The sequence below is a fragment of the Narcine bancroftii genome, chromosome 5 (assembly GCF_036971445.1).
Source record: "Narcine bancroftii isolate sNarBan1 chromosome 5, sNarBan1.hap1, whole genome shotgun sequence".
Taxonomy (NCBI): Eukaryota; Metazoa; Chordata; class Chondrichthyes; order Torpediniformes; family Narcinidae; genus Narcine; species Narcine bancroftii.
Genome location: NC_091473.1, coordinates 44,742,634 through 44,760,496, shown reverse-complemented (window position 1 = coordinate 44,760,496; position 17,863 = coordinate 44,742,634). Strand labels below are relative to the sequence as shown.

The 17,863-nt window shown below is 39.4% G+C and overlaps 1 protein-coding gene and 1 long non-coding RNA gene across 6 annotated transcripts in view; one reads left to right on the top strand and one right to left on the bottom strand.

Moving 5' to 3' along the window:
* LOC138763335 (zinc finger MYND domain-containing protein 10-like) overlaps positions 1-17,863 on the top strand; it is a 51,453-nt gene that overhangs the window by 21,460 nt on the left and 12,130 nt on the right. For 3 of the 5 annotated variants that reach the window (XM_069937301.1, XM_069937298.1, XM_069937300.1), the window contains 4 exons: positions 914-1,017; positions 7,584-7,685; positions 14,090-14,262; positions 17,321-17,446. In XM_069937301.1, the coding sequence (XP_069793402.1) occupies positions 914-1,017; positions 7,584-7,685; positions 14,090-14,262; positions 17,321-17,446 (505 nt within the window). The remainder of the gene's footprint in view (positions 1-913; positions 1,018-7,583; positions 7,686-14,089; positions 14,263-17,320; positions 17,447-17,863) is intronic. The other 2 variants (XM_069937302.1, XM_069937299.1) reach the window with 2 other exon arrangements.
* On the bottom strand, positions 9,318-17,505 carry LOC138763336 (uncharacterized). Its single transcript, XR_011357495.1, has 2 exons — positions 16,956-17,505; positions 9,318-11,345 (listed from the first exon to the last, which is right to left on the bottom strand). It is a non-coding gene; the product is annotated as an uncharacterized lncRNA (long non-coding RNA).

The following is a 17,863-nucleotide window of genomic DNA, read 5'->3' as shown; positions in this document are numbered from 1 at the left end:
TATTGGTGTTCCTATACCAGACCGTGACACAGTCAGTCAGCACACTTTCCACCACTCCTGTTGAAATTTAAGGTTTCTGGTAAACTTGTGCAAACTTCTGAGGAAGTAGAGTTGTTGACAGGCTTTCTTCACTATGCCAGTGGTGTGTTTGGACCAGGAAAGATCTTCTGAGATGGTGACTCCCAAGAACCTAAATTTGCTCACCCTCTCCACCTCTGATTCCCTCAATGATCACTGGATTGAATAATTCTGGCTTTCCTTAAAAAAAAGCCACTGTTTGTGAAAGTGTTTAATATCTATAGTTAGCAACAGCTTGGACCTGCTGAAGAAAATTTAAAAAATATTGAGGGAGGGTGGGGAAAGTTGATATAAAAAAAAATGAATGATAAACGCACATATCAAGACAAATTATCATCAAAAATAACCAAAACATTTATATTAAATAAGAGCAGAGGACAGGTGACCCAAGTAAAGCTGGCAGACCTCCTGCAGTCCCATGATGCAGCACAGACAGCTGCAGCAACTGGCAGCAGAGAACAAGATGAAGGCACAAGCTTATCCGGCGGTGAAACTGGGTCTTCCACAGGCACACCCGTATCAGTCCTGACATCAATATGAAAGGACTTCCCTGTTATCTGATCATTGCTGTTGATGAGAATTTGCTGTGCGCCAATTGGTTGATTCATTTCCAACAGAGATTATATTTTTTAAATGTTTTGTAATGTCCTCTGGTTATAAACAAGAGGATAATACCATTTGAAGGCTTTATATAAATCTTATTTAATGATTAGTATAACCCAACCAAATCCTAGTAATATTTTCCAATGAGATGACAAGTAAATATGTCAACATCTGGTTTTCAATAGAGATGCCATTTTTAACTTCATTGAACCTTATTTTTCTTTCCCTGAAGTTTGCCACTTAGTGTCCCAGCACGTCTGCTGAACACCCACAACGTGCTCTGTGTGCTTGTTCGCCTGTTGGAGCATTGTCCCTGGAGTCGATACAATTTCAAAGGTACACATCCTGATGTTAACTGCCACAAAAGTTGGTTATTATGATTATCCACACATGCCATGGGTTCTCCTTTTCCCTTCCTTCATGAATAATTACTGAAGGGAGGTTTGTTAATGATGGTGGGATGGATGGGTGGTTTAAACTTGATTCGTAACAGGTGGGAACCAAAGTAAAGAAGCAGAGGAAGAGGTAGGTGGTTAGTCCATAAGTAGGGACGGATGGTTGGTAGGGAGTTTGTGTGGAAGGATTGGCAAATAGGGCAAAGTTGCAACCATGGGGATGTATTGTAAGGCAACAGGGACACAGGCTCTAAGTAACAAAAATGTTTTGTATTTAAATGCATGCAGCATAAGAAATTAAATGGATGACCTGGTAGTACAACTACACCCATGCAGGTATGATGATATGGCCATTACAGAGTTTGACGAACAGATGAATGTCATTGGAAACTGAATGTCCAAGGATACAATGTATCAAAAGGATACGCAGATAAGTAGAGGGGGTGGCATGGCTCTGTTGGTAAGGAACATCATTAAATCATTAGAAAGAGATAACATAGGATCAGAAAATTAAGAATCATTTGGGCTCAGTTAAGAAATAGCAAGGATAAAAAGACACTGTTGGCTGTTGTATACAGACGTTCAAACAGTAGCCATGATTTGGATAACAAATTGTAATAAAGGAGAGAAAAGGTAAGAGAAAAGGGCAAATTTATGGTAGTCATGGGAGATTTTAACATGCAAGTAGATTGGGGAAAACCAGGTTGGGACTGATCTCCAGTGAAGATTGTGTAGAAAGCCTACAAGATGGCTTTTTAATGCAGCTTGTTGATGAGCCCACTAGAGTATTAGCTATACTGGATTGGGTGTTGTGTAATGCATCTGAACCAATAAGAACTTGAGAATAAAGGAATAATTGGGACAGTGATCGTAATATGATGGAGTTCAATTTGAGATTTAACAAGGAGTCAGTATTTCAGTGGGCGTGAAGGAAATTACAGAGGACATGGCCAAAGTAGATTGGAAGGAAGCAGTAGCATGGAAGACAGCAGAGTAGCAATGGATAGATTTTCTGCAAGATAAATACATACAAGAAAAGAGAAAATATTCAAATGGAAAAATGTCATCATAACTATGGGTGACAAGGGAAGTCAAAGCCAACATAAAAGCAAAAGAGTGGGCGTACAAGAAGCAATAATTAGTGGAACAACAGGATTGGGAAGGTTTTACAAGCTTACAGGTAATTTTAAAAAAAACTCAGAGGGAAAAGAGGAAGTAAGAAAGTAGGCTAGCAAATATTAGAGAATACAAAAGGTTCTTCAAGTATATAAAGAATAAGAGGTGAGAGTAGATATAGGACCACTAGAAAATGGTGCTTTAGAAATAATAATGGGTCAAGGAGATGGCAGGGCAAAGAAATTAGTATTCTGTACCAATCTTCACTTTGGAAGACATAAGCAGTGTGGTAGATGTCAAAGGGTGTCAGGGAAGGAAAGTAAGTCCAATTACTATTTCAAAGGAGAAGGTACTCTGTAAACTGAAAGAGACTAGGTAGAATTTTTCACATCTGTGCGAAAGGAGACTGGGAATGGAGAGACAACGAGAGAAGAAGGGGGTGGGTTAACGAAGGCCAGAGAAGTCTATATTAATGCCATCCAATTGGAGAGTGCCCAGTTGGAAGATGAGATGTTGTTCCTCCAATTTATGGATGGTCCATCTGGTAGTACTTGAGACTGTGGACACACATGTTGGTAAGTGAATTGGAAGGAGAATTGAAATTGGTGGCCACTGGAAGATCCATGCTATTGTGGTGGACAGAGCCAAGGTAGTCAGTGTTGTCTCTCTGATGTAAAAGAGACCACAGCGGGATCACTGGATGCAGTAGATGACCCCTGCAGATTTACAGATGGAATGTTGCTTCACTTGGAAAGACTGGGGCCTGAATGGTGCTGAAGGAGGAGGTGTAGTTCCAAGTGAAGTTATGGAGGGAGTGGACTCTGCAGAAGGTGGGATCATGTAGTAGATGGAAGAAATGGTGGAGGAGAATGTGTTGGATACAGAGGTTGGTGGGGTGGTAGGTAAGGCAAGTGGAATCCTGCCCTTGTTGCATGTGAGTGTGGAGCGGGCCAGGGCAGATGTGCGAGTAATGCAGGATATGCGGGTGAGTGCCAAGTTGATGGTGGTAGAGGGAAAGCAATGTTGTTTGAAGGAGGACATAACTGATGATCTGGCATGGAAGCCCTCATCCTGGGTGCAGATGCGATGGAGGAATTGAGAGAATGGAATGGAATCCTTACAGGGTGGGAAGAAATGTAGTCGAGGTAGCTGTGGGAGTTGGTGGTTTATAGAAGATGTGTGTAGAGAGTGTCTCCTGAGATGAAGACTGAGAGATCGAAGAAAGGGAGATTATTGCTAGAGATGGACCAAGTGAATTTGAGGTTGGGGTTAAAAGTTGGCAACAAAGTGGATGAAGTCGATGAGCTCATCATAGGTACATGAGGCAGCACTAAAGTAGTCATAGATGTAGTGGAAGAAGTGTTGAGAGGCCTTACCTGTTTAGGCTTGTAGCATGGTTTTCTCCACATAGTCAACAAAAATATACCCACAGCTACTCCTTTAACCTGGAGAAAGTGTGAGTTAAAGAAGAAAATATTGTGGATGAGAACAAGTTCTGACAGCCAGAGGAGGGTGGTGATGGAGGGGAAAAGGTAGATTCTATTGTCCAGAAAGAAACAAAGGGTTTTAAGGCCTTCAATATGGTGTATGGAGGTGCATAGGGATTGGATATCCATGGTAAATATGAGGTGATTGAGTTCAGGGAACTGAAAGTTGTGGAAGTGTTGGAGGGCATGTGAAGTGTCCTGGATGTAGTTGGGGAGGGACTGGACCAGGGGTAAAAAAGAGTTAAGGAAGCAGAGATCAATTCAGAGGAACAGGAGTACACAGACACAAAGGGTCTGCCGGGACAATTGGATTTGTGGATCTTGGGTAGGAGGTAGAAACGGGTGGTATGAAGTTGGAAAACAATAAGGCTAGAGACTGTGCCAGGGAAGTGACCAAAAGTGATGAGTTCATTGATAGTGTGTAATACAGTGGTTTGATGGGTTTTGGAGGGATCCTTTGGAGGAGTAAGAAAGAGATGTCTGAGACGTCATCTGGCTTCAGCCAGATAGAGGTCAGTGCTCCAGACCACAACAGTGCCACCTTTGCAGGTTTGATGGTGAGGTTCTAATTGGTGTGGAGGGCCAGGTGTTCTGAGGGGGTGAGATTGGAATGAGTGAGGGGAGTAGTGGTTGATACAGAAGATGTCATGACGCCAGTTTGAAATATAAAGGTTCAGAGCAGGTAGAAGACTGGAATGAGGTATCCAGGAGGAGGAAGAAGTTTTAAAGCGGGAGAAGGGTCAGTAGTGGGGGGTGGAAAATCATGGTTATGAAAGTAAGCATGGAGATGGAGCCCACAGAACTTGCTAAGGTGTAAGCCAAGGGGGACCTCTACTGGGGACAGAGTGTTCAGCCTCTGAGAGGGGAAGGTGAAGTCCAGGCAGGGGTTCTACCCTTCTTTTTTTTTAAACTTTATTTAAAATTTTATAACATGAATAACATATAGGATTACATTTAAAAAATTAAGAATAAAATAATAAAAATTACAATACAGTATCCGTAATCTAAATAAACTATACCCTCCCCAATAATTATTACACATTAATAACCCAACTCAAATTAGTCCAACCCCCCCTTTCCCCCCAAAATAAAGAGTGAAGAATTAATAAAGTTAATAATATATGTGAGAAAAAAAAACCCACTTACAAAAAAAACAACAAAAACATAACCGATTAAAATACTAACAAAAAGAAAAGTAATTAATACTAAAATATCAGACTTAAAAAAAACATATTTAAATCAAACTTAAATACATATATTTCACAAACGGGGTTAATTAATATAAAAAATTAGTAAAGTTAGTAACATTATCTATCAAAAATTCTTAAACAATAATCAATTCTTAAAAAAAATTGTATCATGAAAAAAAGAAAAAAAAACTTTCTCTATAGAGATAAACATTCACCAAATATCAACTAACTTCACATCTATCATCATATTAGTCACATAAACCACCATCTTAAAACAAAATTCAAACCTCATTAAACATTGTACAATTCAATTTTAGTACTCCCACCATTTTTCCCTTTTACTCTTGAATAATTATCCAATAAAAGCTCCAATACCACATTTAAATATCCCCAATCATTACGTTAATATTCAGATATCCAAATAATAAAAACACATCTACCACAAAATCTATATCTTCAACAAATGGAGCATAAACCACAAACAAAATTCAAGCCTCATTAAGAATTGTACAATTCAATTTATAACTTTCACCATTATTCCCTTCGTTCTATAACTAAAATAGCAAAATAATATACACCAGAATTACCACTCCTTTCACCTTAAAGTTAAAGAAAAAATATTAAAAAAAACTTATCCATCCCATTCACATTTAAATTTCAAATATTCTTTATCTACTGAATAAACTTTACAAAAAAAACCACATCAATTTTTAGTTTTTTAAACAATCAAATACTTTCTTATGCTTTTTTTATATTTAAACAAAAAAAACCCCTTCACTCTTTAATCTAATAATACAAAAAAAAGGAAAAAAGAAAACGGGTAGGAGGTTAAAAATACCCCCTCCCGTCTAAACCGCGCAGTGCGGTAACTCCCAAAAAAAAATGGGTGTGAGATAACTCACACGTAGCAGATGACTTTCAGGAAATAGTGCCTATCCAGTTCTCTCCCCCAACTCTCACTTCATCTTAAACTAACATCATCATTATTTAATATTCCTTTTTTTTAAAAAAAAATTAGAAGAAAAAGGACAACTCTTTTTTTAATCAACTCCAACTACCGAGTCACCATTACAACCATTCCTTCTTGGAGCACGGCTCTTTTCTTCCATCTCTTGTCTCCTTAGAGATCGCGGCGGATTATGTCTCTGTTGAAACTGAGTAATTGGCAGCTCTTGAGCAAATGCTATAGCTTCCTTTGAAGAATCAAAGAACTTTGGTTGGCAACCATCTTGGAAAACCTTCAAAACAGCTGGATATCTAAAGGTTGCCTTGTAACCTTTCTTCCACAACAACTCTTTAGCAGGATTGAATTCCCGTCGTTGGAACATAACTTCTTGACTCAAATCCGCATAGAAGAAAACTCGATTATTTTGAATCATCAAGGGTGATTTTCTCTATTGTGCATTTCTAATAGCCACTCGTAAAATTATTTCTCTGTCGTAATAATTCAAGTAACGAACCAAAACAGGTCTTGGACTTTGACCTGAAATAGGTCTTCTACGCAAGGCTCTATGAGCACGTTCCAGTATTATACCTTCCGGGAAATGTTCTTGACCCAGCACCTGTGGATCCATTCAGTAAAAAATTTTCTTGGGTCTAGTCCCTCCATACCTTCCAGCAAACCAATAATCTTTATATTGTTCCGTCTGGATTGGTTTTCCAAATAATCAATCTTTTTCACCAAATTTTTATTTTGAGTTTGTAAGTCTTCGATCCTTTTGGTCACATCAAAAACTTGATCCCGTATTTCGTCTATATCTTCTTCACTCGAATTAAATTTATCTCTCACTTCAAGCTTAAAAGCTTCAAACTCAGCCATCTGTTGAGAATGTATTTTCACCAGAGTATTAAATCTAGTACCAAGTTCAGTCATAATCTTGGATAATCCCTGCATTGTATAAGATAATTTAGATTCAAGATTCACAAATCGTTCATTCATAACATTGCAGTCAGATGCTACTGCACATGTACGAACCTGAATAACTCTTTGTTCTAAAGACTGTTTGGCGCCCTCTTTAGGGGGCTCTACCGATGTAACATTAATCTCTACATCCGAAAGCTGTATCTCTCTCCTGGGATCCATTTCAGGCTGAGTCTCGATGTTTTTCCTGTAGGTAGGCTCCAAAACTTGAACTTTTAGAAAATGTAGTTTTTTGATGATCTGTTGTCGTTTTTTTTTGTTCTTTTTCACCAATTGTACCGTCAGAAGTTAAATTAACAGCACTGAAGTTATCTAAACTTTTAAAGAATTTTAACGGGCATTTCTAGACAAAACAATAAGATAGAGTCAGGAGAGGACTGGAAGGCACGTCTGATCCTTACGCCATCTTGCCACGTCCCCCTGGGTTCTACCCTTCTTATGATCTCTTAGCTGTAAGCCTGTGCTCTTCCTCCCTCCTCTCCTTCCCTCAGCACACCTTTTTATTCAGGAGCATGTCCATTTTTGCTTTCATCACCTGGTGAAAGACCAATGCCCGAAATTTTGGTTACTCTTTACTTCCTATGGATGTTGCATGACCTGCTGAGTTTCTCTTGCACATAGGGGTATTGCATTCCTGGGTGGAATATATTTAATCGCATGCAAGGCATTTGCCATAAAGTGATGCAATCAATCATAAAATGCAAGTTATTGGCATTCATGGAGAACAATGTTTTCACAGTGCTGTCCTCATCAGTTGCCTCCCTTAAAAGGTTCATTACATCTTCTGACATAGGTGGCTTATGTAACTCTCCCTCTGGGGCTACTGCAGAAGTTGGAGTGAAAGGACAAGCATTTGAGACAAGGCTCTGGGACCCTGAGGAAGAAGAAAAAAAAGGCAAGATTTGTTGCAGATCTGCAAGATGTATTCTGCCAAAGATATTCAGTGTCTCGTGCAGGAAACATCCAGATTGAGTCGGTACTGAAGAATGCAATGTTGGCATTAGTATCTAGAAAAATAGGATAGAAGAGTGGGCTGTGGCGTTGAGGCTTTATAAGGCATTGGTGAAGCCTCAGTTGGAGTACAGGGTACAGGTTTGGGCTCCTTATTTAAGAAAGGATGTGCTGGCATTAGAGAGGGTTCGGAGAAGATTCACAAGAATGATTCCCGGAATGAAGGGATTGGCATACAAAAAATGTTGGTCTAAATAGGTCATATGCATTAAATGGTAGGCTATTGAGATGTGCAGAGCAACAAAGGGATTTAGAAGTTGTGGTAAATAGTACCCTTAAGGCTGATACTCAGATGGTGTGGTGAAGAAGGCATTTGGAATGTTGGCCTTCATAAATCGGAGTATTGAATTCAAGAGTAGGGAAGTTATGATGAAATTGTACAAGGCATTGGTGAGGCCAGATTTGGAGTACTGTGTACAGTTTTGGTCACCAAATTATAGGAAAGATAAAAACAAAATAGAGAGAGTGCAGAGAAGGTTCACGAGAATGTTGACAGGATTTCAAGGTTTGAGTTACAGGGAAAGGTTGTGCAGACTGGGGCTTTTTTCTCTGGAGCGTAGAAGATTGAGAGGGGACTTGATAGAGGTGTTTAAGATTTTAAAAGGGACAGACAGAGTAAACGTGGATAGGTTTTTTCAATTAAGAGTAGGGGAGATTCAAACTAGACGGCATGGTTTAAGATTGAAGGGGGAAAATTATAAGGGGAACATGAGGGGAAATTTCTTTACGCAAAGAGTGGTAGGGATGTGGAATGAGCTTCTGACAGACGTGGTCGAGGCGGGATCATTGGTTACATTTAAGGAAAGACTGGATAGTTACATGGATAGGAGAGGACTGGAGGGGTATGGACCGGGTGGTGGTCAGTGGGACTAGGAGGGTAGGGATTTGTTACGGCATGGACTAGTAGGGCCGAACTGGCCTGTTCTGTGCTGTAAGTGGTTATATGGCTCTTGGACTGTGCTCCTTGAAGTTGAGAAGAATGAGGAGAGTCCTCATAAAAGCATTTTGAATGTGAAAGGCCTAAACAGAGTAGATGTGGCAAAGTTGTTCCGTATCATAGGGGAGTAGAGGAGAAGAGGGCACACATCAGGATTGAAGGGTGCCCATTTAAAACAGGAATTTTTTAGTCAGTGAGTGGTGAAGCTCTGGAATTTGCTATCATGGGTAGTTGTGGAGGCCAAGTCATTGGGTGTATTTAAGGCAGAGATTGATAGATATCTGAATAATCAGGATGTCAAAGGTAATGGTGGACAATGGGGCTGAGTGGGAGAATGGATCAGCTCTTGAAGGAATGTGCTTGTTTCTGCTCCAAAATCTTATGGTCTTGCATCTCAAACTTTTGAATAATGTTTTATTTATTAATTTCTTTGGGTCTGAGTTTTCAGTTTGAACAGATTTCTGTGATGCTGTGAATGTCAGTTTCATGCCAAGCACCCATGCCTGTACTGATCTGCCTAAGTTCACTGTCACCCTGAATTTGTTGGCCTGCAGTTCAGTCAATGTTGACACTTACAAATCCAAGATCAAGGTTCCTTTATTGTCATGTAATCATACAAAAAATGTAATATACATGATATACATTAGCCTTTGCCTGCCATAAAGGAAAATAGTCACCATTAACATTATCCAGTGCCCCAAACAGTAAGAGAGAAAGAGAAACAAGAGTCCTTTCAGATACACTGAGTGTTCGTGGATTCACCCCCAGTGTTCCTGCAGAATCTGCAGCTTCATAGACTCCTGTTTAATCCATTGGAATCACAAGCTCCTGATCAAAACCTCCGATATGATTAAGAATCTTTCAGTACCCAAGGCCCTTCTTGCCCTCTCAAGTACTGATTCTGATACCTGGTTCCCATGAGTCAGTCTCCAGCAGCCCACAGACCAGTGTAAGACCTTCAACTGCAAGTTGCTCACAGGCTATGAGTTCTTCAGCCACTGAGCCCCTCACTAGCCCACTGCCATGATCACCTTCCTGTTGGGTTAACCCCAGGCTTCTTCTCAATAGTGGGTGACCTCCTGTTTCTGGTGTCCCACATTGGTCTGCTGCTCTCCAGAGTCTGCAACCGGTGTGGTCCACTGCCCAGCACTGGAGCCACCATCTTGGATGTTAAGAAAAATAGTTTTAGCTCCTCAAACAAGCTGGTGAGAGCCTTCATGGAGCCATCAGCATCTTGACCAGGCAGGAAGACCCTGCAGAGCAGCACAATCCCTTTACCTTGTGGAGAATGTGACTTTCCTTTCAGCAGAGTGCACACCTAAATTTGGCAAATGGTGTGTCATGTTTGTCTTGAGAACCCCTAAATAAATGTCAACGGTTATGACTCCTTGAATGCACAACTTGTCAATTGTTGTGGTATTTCCAAGTCATTTATATGTTTGTTTATTCTATTAAAGTAATATTACATTGTGGTTGCTCTGGCTCATGGAAAATTGGATTTCAGCCTTTGGTCAAGGTTTTCCAGAACTGAGAGCAAGAGATTGGTTTGAGTGGAGGTGGAAGTGAAAGAGGAACCTGTTGAAACATAGAAACCTACAGCTCAATGCCATTGCTATGGCTCAAAGAACTGCTGCTTCACATTTCCACCAACTCAAGTTCAATCTTGCAGTGCTGACTCTGTGGAGTTTGCACCTTCTCCTTGACCACATAAGCTTCCTCCAAATACATACTACAGTTTCTTCCCACATCCCAAAAAGTGGATTAATTGGCCACTGCAAATTGCATCTAGTGTGTGCACGTGTATACATGTATGTGTGTATACTTGTACATTTGCGTGTAGAGGGAAATGGAGGGGGCAAAAAAAAATGGAGCAATTCGGGTTACTTAGTTTAACTGCTCATGCACATTGGGTACTTTCAAAATGTGATGAGTGTTTCTGCTTCTCTGCCCTTTCTGGCAGTGAGCACTAGATCCCGAGTACTCTGCAGTAATCATCCTTTCTTAGCTCCAAATAACATTGAGCTCATCCATCAAGTTGCTCCTCAGTCTTGTTTATTTCCAAGAAAACAACACCAGCTTTATTGATCTTTCCCCATAATCAGAATCCTCCAACCCTTAACCATCTCCTCTGTTGTGATGATCAAAAATAATGTGGGGCCTTGCAAAATACCACTGCAGAGAGCCTGCCAATCACTAAAACACCTGTTCATCATTGCAATTTTTTTTTCTCCTTCCACTTTATGGAATTTGGATTTTTGAATTCAGATTTGGATCTAATGACATTTTCTCTTGCATCCTATGAACTTTCAGTCTCTCACCTCAGATCTTGTTAATTCTACTAAAATTCACACAGACTTTATTAAATACAGTATTATTTCCTCAAGAAAATGTTGCAAGTTAGTTGGAGCAACTTTCCGAGAATGAATCCTTGTCAATTATTCTTGATAACCATTTTCCAATTAATTTATCCTTGAATTTATTTTCTAATTATTTGCCTACCTCTGATGTTAGTCCAACAGACCCATTTCTATCACCTATAAACAGCTTGTACAGTCTTCCAACATCATGTTGCAGTGGAGTATAAATCATCAAAGGTGGTCCATTCACCTAAAATGACAGGAGGAGAAGAGAATGAAAAGAACTGACTCAGTGGAATTTCTTGTTTATTTTTATTGAGTGACAACATTGTTTGACGGGTTTAATGTATCTTAGATTCTGAACTTTAAATGAATGGGAGGGGAGGGGAGGGAGGGAGGGGGGAGGGGGGGAGAAAACGACACTATAGATTTGAAAAGGAAAATGTATGTATCTTGATCAATGTGGTTTATAGTGTGAAAAATAAAAATTTTTAAAAAAAAGGTGGTCCATTGAAGCAAAAGTTATTGAGAAAGGCTGATTGTTGGCCTCGAGGAAGTCTGGAATTGAAAATTGGAAGTGATCCATTTGATGGACAGAGCTCTTAAAAACCTATCTTTGGAGATTACGTTGCATATTTTAATTTTTTTTTCCTTGGGTTTAATAGATCCAGGCCTGATCTTGCTTTTCTGAAACTATATTGACTGCCATTAATCATTTTATTCCCTTTCAGATAATTTATTCCACTATTCTAATTCATGATAAATTTCCTTGCTGCTTTTACTCCTAGCACTATGGGTTATCTTTATTCAAATAGTAATCAAAAGAATGAATCACTAAATTGTCTCCTTTATTTTGGTTGTAAAATTTTAAAATAGTTATTTTTCTGCAATTGAATGCTTTTAAAGTTGAATCAGTGGTATGAATAATCATATGAAAATGTCCATTTATTTATAAAAGCCAAGTTGTCTCTTTATAGCTATTAAAAAAAAACATTGCTTAATTTATGTAAACTACCATTGTTAGAAAGATTCTTGGGGACAGGATTTACTCACATTTGGAAAACCATGGACTGATCAGGAGTAGTTAGCATTGCTTTATGCTAGGGAGATTCTGACTCACAAATGTGACTGAGATTTTTGAGGAGGGGATAAAGATGATTGAGGGTAGGCCAGTGTGTGTTGGACTTTAGACAAGCATTTGAGAAGGTATCCTGTCTAGAAGATGGAATAAGACACATGGGACCTACAGTCTATTGGTAAGCTGGATACAAAATTGATTTGGTCCTAGAAGTCCAGAGGGTTTTGATGGAGTGGTGTTATTCCAACTGTAGATCTAAGACCAGTGGTGTTCTGCAAGGATCATTGCTATTTTTAATATATTTAAGTGATTTGGATGAAAATGTAGGTGATCAAAATGGTAAGGTTTCACACAACAGAAAAACAGGTGGTGTTATGGATATGATGGAAGATTGACAAGGGATACAGCAAGATGTAGATCAGTTGAAAATTTTAATGGAGTTTAATCTGAACCAGTGTGATGAATTTTGGGAAATCAAATGCTGAAGCAAACATACAATCCCTGGCAGGTCCCTCAGGAGAATTAATAATCAGAGGGATTGTGGGGTTCGTCCATACCTCTCTGAAACTGGATGGGCTGGTAAAGAACCATCCTCTGGGGACAGTGAGGAAAATGTTGGCAAGTCATGTTGTAGCTTTATAAAACTTGGTGGGACAACATTTGGTGTATTGTGTGCAATTTTGGTTGCCATACAATAGTAATGATGTGGAGGCTTTGGAGATGGTGAAACTCCTCTGCACCAGGATGCTGCCTGAATTGGAGTTCTTTCACTGTAAAGGTTGGACTTTCTTGTATTTTATTTGCTAAGGCTTTGGAGGTAAGGAATGAGCTGGTAAAGTTTTATCAAAATAATGTCATGTGAACAGAAAGGGTAAATTTTCAGTCCTTTTCCCACAGGATGGAAATGTTAAGTACTGGAAGGTATAGGTTTAAGGTGAGAGGAAAGAAAATTAAATGAGATTTACCAGGCAAGGCTTTTTTTTATATAAAGAATGGTACATGCCTGGAATTTTCTGATCGGGAAGGTGATAAAGTTGATATGATATTAATATTTGAGCCACATGAACAGATAAGGAATAGAGGGATTTGGACCTTGTGCAGGCAGGGGTCCTGGACATTTTGGCCTCCACAGTTTGGTGCTGGAAATTTTGGCACTAACTGTTAGGTGGATTTCACCACGGGGAGACAGAAGTGTGGGTATATCACCTTAGGGAGAGGGAAGGGCAGAGATGTCACCGTGGGGTGAGGGAAGTGCACTGATGTCACCGCGGGGAGACGAGAGTGTGGCGACGTTACCACAGGGAGACAGGAGTTACAGTTAACCCTAACCTTAATCATAATAATTAATAATTTTATATTTAATAAAATATAATTAATGCCATGTCTGTTGCCAAATTAGAGCACCAACCTATCTGGCTCCAAACTGGATGCCAAAATGTCCAAAGGGCTACAAAAGTCGTTTTTTTTTTGCCAAATGTCTGTTGCCAAAATATGAATACCAAAATATCTGGCGCCAAACTGTGAACAAAATGTCCAATTCCATGCAGGCAGATGGGATTATGAGCAGACATGTGAGTTGACCTATTCCTGTGCTCTATTTTCAATTTGTGGGCATGGGGGGCATTATTCTTCATTCCATTTACCTGTTAATGAAGAATGACAAATAAAAAGCTGTTACGATCCATTAGTAATCCATGCAGGGTAGTTTGCATGACAATCTTTTCTTTCAGACTTGCAACTCTGATTTCATCCCCGGGATAAGAGTTCATCAGCGATGTGTCTAATGTATTTCTCTGGACATTCATAACACAGTTATTTACAGACTATTGCATTTTAAAACCTCACACTTGCAAATGCTAATTCAGATCTTCACTAAACGAGTTTGCCTTTGCCCTTCTTTGGATCTGTCCTAATAGGTGAATTACAGAAATATGCTGATGGAAAGTGGTACACAGTGCCCCTTGAAGATCAACTGAAAATAACAAAGCTGGATGGACAGGTCTGGATCGCATTATACAACCTATTGCTCAGGCCCGAATGCCAGCAGAGATACGACTTCAACAATTTCAACAAAACACAGTTGCTTAAGGTACAGTTTATCCAAAGGCACTGTTTGATAATTTCAATTGATGAGCTTTAAAGTAAAGATTCATATATATTTTTATATATGGGACCTTAATTACTGCCTGTTAAAAATCAAGTAATATTCAAGGGTTTGATTGATCTAACAATGTGATAATTTCTGAAATTAGATAAATATGAGCTGATAAGAGACAGTGTCCATGTCTCTTTTTTGGGGTAGGGGGAATCTTATTTGACACATCTAATTGAAACTTGATGGTGGATAATGAAGCCATTAGTTCTTAACAGAGATTGCCAGAAGTAATTTGGGAAGACTTCAACAAGAGTATGGAATTGGTTCCAAATATGTAATGGATTGGAATGTAAGCAATGATACGAGAATGTACTAGATTGCAAAAAAATAAGTATTGTTCACTAGAATCCAAACTGGGATCTTACTGCAGCATTTTGCATTGTATGAATCAATGATTTGAATGAAGGAATAGAGTTGAACATCCATGCCTGCAGAGGAAATAAGCAAAACATCACTCTCATTTAAATTTCTTGCCTCAAAGTTTGCTGACTTTCTAAAAATTGTGCTTGTAGTGACCACTAATTGGCAGGAGATGGAGATACTGATACCTATAGTCTGCTGACCTTGCATTTTAATGGCATTGCTTTCAAGGGCTTGTGCATGAATTTAAACATTAAACAGATAAACAGTTTCTCCAGCATTTTTCTGGAGACAATGTTTGTGGATTTTCATTTTTTAATTCTCGTCCATGCTGAATCCATTGCCAATTTGCATACCAACCTCAGCCTTGGATCCCTCTGCTGCATGCTCATTAACAGTGACAAAGCCCTGGAATACCTGGATAGCAAAGATGCATTCATCAGGATGCTCTTTATTAACTACAGTTCAGCATTTAACACTATCATCCCTTCAAAACTGATCAGTAAGCTCCAGGACCTAGGACTGAACACCCTACTGTGTAATTGGATCATTGGACCACTGGACCACAATCAGCCAGGATTGGTAAGAATGTCTCCTCCATAATGTCCATTGGTACTGGAGCACCATAGGTCTGCTTTCTTAGCCCCCTGCTCTAGTCATTTTACACCTACAATTGTATGGCTCAATACAACAATAACACCATCTACAAATTCGCTGATGATACCATGATAGTGGGATGTATAAAGAAAGGTGATGAGTCTGTATACAAGAGGGAAATTGAAAATTTGGCTGAATGGTGCACCAATGACAACCTTGTATTCAATGTCTCCAAAACCAAGGAGCAGATTGTTGCCTTCAGAAAGGGAAAGCCAGAGGTATACAATCCAGTGATCATTGAGAGAATCAAAGGTGGAGAGGGTGAGCAAAAAAGTTCTTGGGAGTCACTATCTCAGAGGATCTTTCCTGGACCCAATACACTAATGGCATCGTGAAGAAAGCATGTCAACACCTCTACTTCCTCGAGTTTGTGGAGGTTTGGTATGATACCAGAAACCCTGGCAAATTTCTACAGATATGTGGTGGAAAGGGTGCTGACCAGCTGCATCATGGTCTGGTATGGGGACATCAATACCCCTGAGCGTAAAGCCCTCTAAAAGGTAATGGACACAGCCCAGGATATCACAGGCAAAACCCTCTTCACTACTTAAAACATCTACAGGAAACACTGCCGTCGGAGAGCAGCAGCAATTATCAATGATCCACACCACCCAGCACAAGCTCTGTTCTCACTGCTACCATCAGGAAAGAGGTATGGGTGCCACAAGACTCTCACCACCAGGTTCAGGAACAGCTGCTACCCCTCCACCATCAGACTCCACAACAACAAACTCAGTCAGGGACTCATTTAAGGACTCCTACTTTTGCACTTTATTGATTTTTTTTTCCAATTCTCTCTGTATTGTGCCCAGGAAAGATCCTCGCCGATAGTGACATGCCAGAACTTGCATTTGCTCACCCTCTCCACCTTTGATTCCCCCATTGATAACTAGATTGTATATCTCTTCACTTCTTTCCTGACCAGACACCCAACCCTCCTCTGGCAGACCTTGACCTCACAAACAACTTTTACTTAAACTTGTCTCACTTTCTCCAAATCAAAAGAGTAGCCATTGGGACCTGCATGTGTCCCAGCTACACCTGCCTGTTTGTGGGCTTTGTGGAGCAATACATGCTACAACCTACGACCAGAATATGCCCATGGATTCTGGTTCTGTTCAAAATTTGGTTGCAGAATCTTTGGCTGTGAATTTGTTAAGTGTGGCATTTGCACTTTCTCTCTGTGACTGGATGGGTTTCATTCTGGTGGTTTTGCTTCCTTCCAGATCCCAAGGATGTGTTGATTAGAAATGATGATTGTACATCCTCACCAAAATTCTTGCATTCTGGGGTAATTAATAGGCCACTATAAAATAGCTCTCGTGTAGATGAGTGATAAAATTTAGCCACGGGAAGGGAGGCTGTTGATGGGAATATAGGGAGAATAAAATGGGATAAATGTAGGATTAGTGTAAACATGTACTTGATGGCCAAAGGGCCTATTTCTGTTTGGTATGATTGACTTTATTTGACTATTGCTTCATTTAGTAAAGGTGTAGCCACTTAAAATGCAGTGATGGCTGATGAACACGAAACAACAACACACACAGTTGCAGGTAAATCTAAATTAGTTTACTCGAGTCGCACATGTATTCTTTTAAAATACTGACCGCACTATGTCATGACATTATGACGTCCTGTGCCGGTTCGCTAGACTTCTGGAAGTGTAGTCTATAGTGCTGCTACAGTAGAACATTTTGGGATATCCTTGTGAATAAGGATCTTTCTTTCAATCCCCACTCTTTCTTTCTGCAGGAACATTCATAATTTTCCTTTCAGGTGAAAAGTTTCATATTGTGAATCTTAGCCAATGTACATAAATATTTTACAAGATGCAATGAAATTAAATCAAAGTACAGGTACTTTATTTTGAAAGCAGATTTTTCATAATGTAATTGTAGTAGATTTTAAACTCTGTCGCATTCCAGCACTTGTATTAAGTAATCTGCAGCAGAAAATATTTTCTCTTCACCAGCTTCAAGGATTCCTGACTGAAGTTCTCATTGACCAGCTCCCCAACCTCGTGGAATTACAACGCTTCCTAGGCCATCTTGCCATGGTAGATCTTCCTATACCAAAGAAGAATCTCATTTTAGAACAGGTTAGGTGCCAAAGATACAATTACAGACAATTCCACAACTACGTCATAAAATAGTGTTAGAAAAGCAATAGTTTTTGAATAAAGCAAATCTCTTCAAGATGATGCGTACATATTGGTTTCACAGAGATGTCAAGTTTATTGTCATCAGATCATAAGGATCTGAACATGTATTTGAAAAAATACTCAAACCTTGGAAGTTTTTCCTCATGAAGAATGTGAAAAAGAAAAAGTGTATATCATGGCTAATGTGATTTATGGTGTGAAAAATAAAAAATTTTTTAAAAAAATAAAAAAAAAAGAATGGGTTGTCCTGGAGCTAAATTCTGTCATTTTTGTGCATTTGTGTTTTGTTTTTAACTGAAATGGTTCCAGTTTGCTTGGATTATTTGGGATACAATTCTTATCCTCTTGATTTCA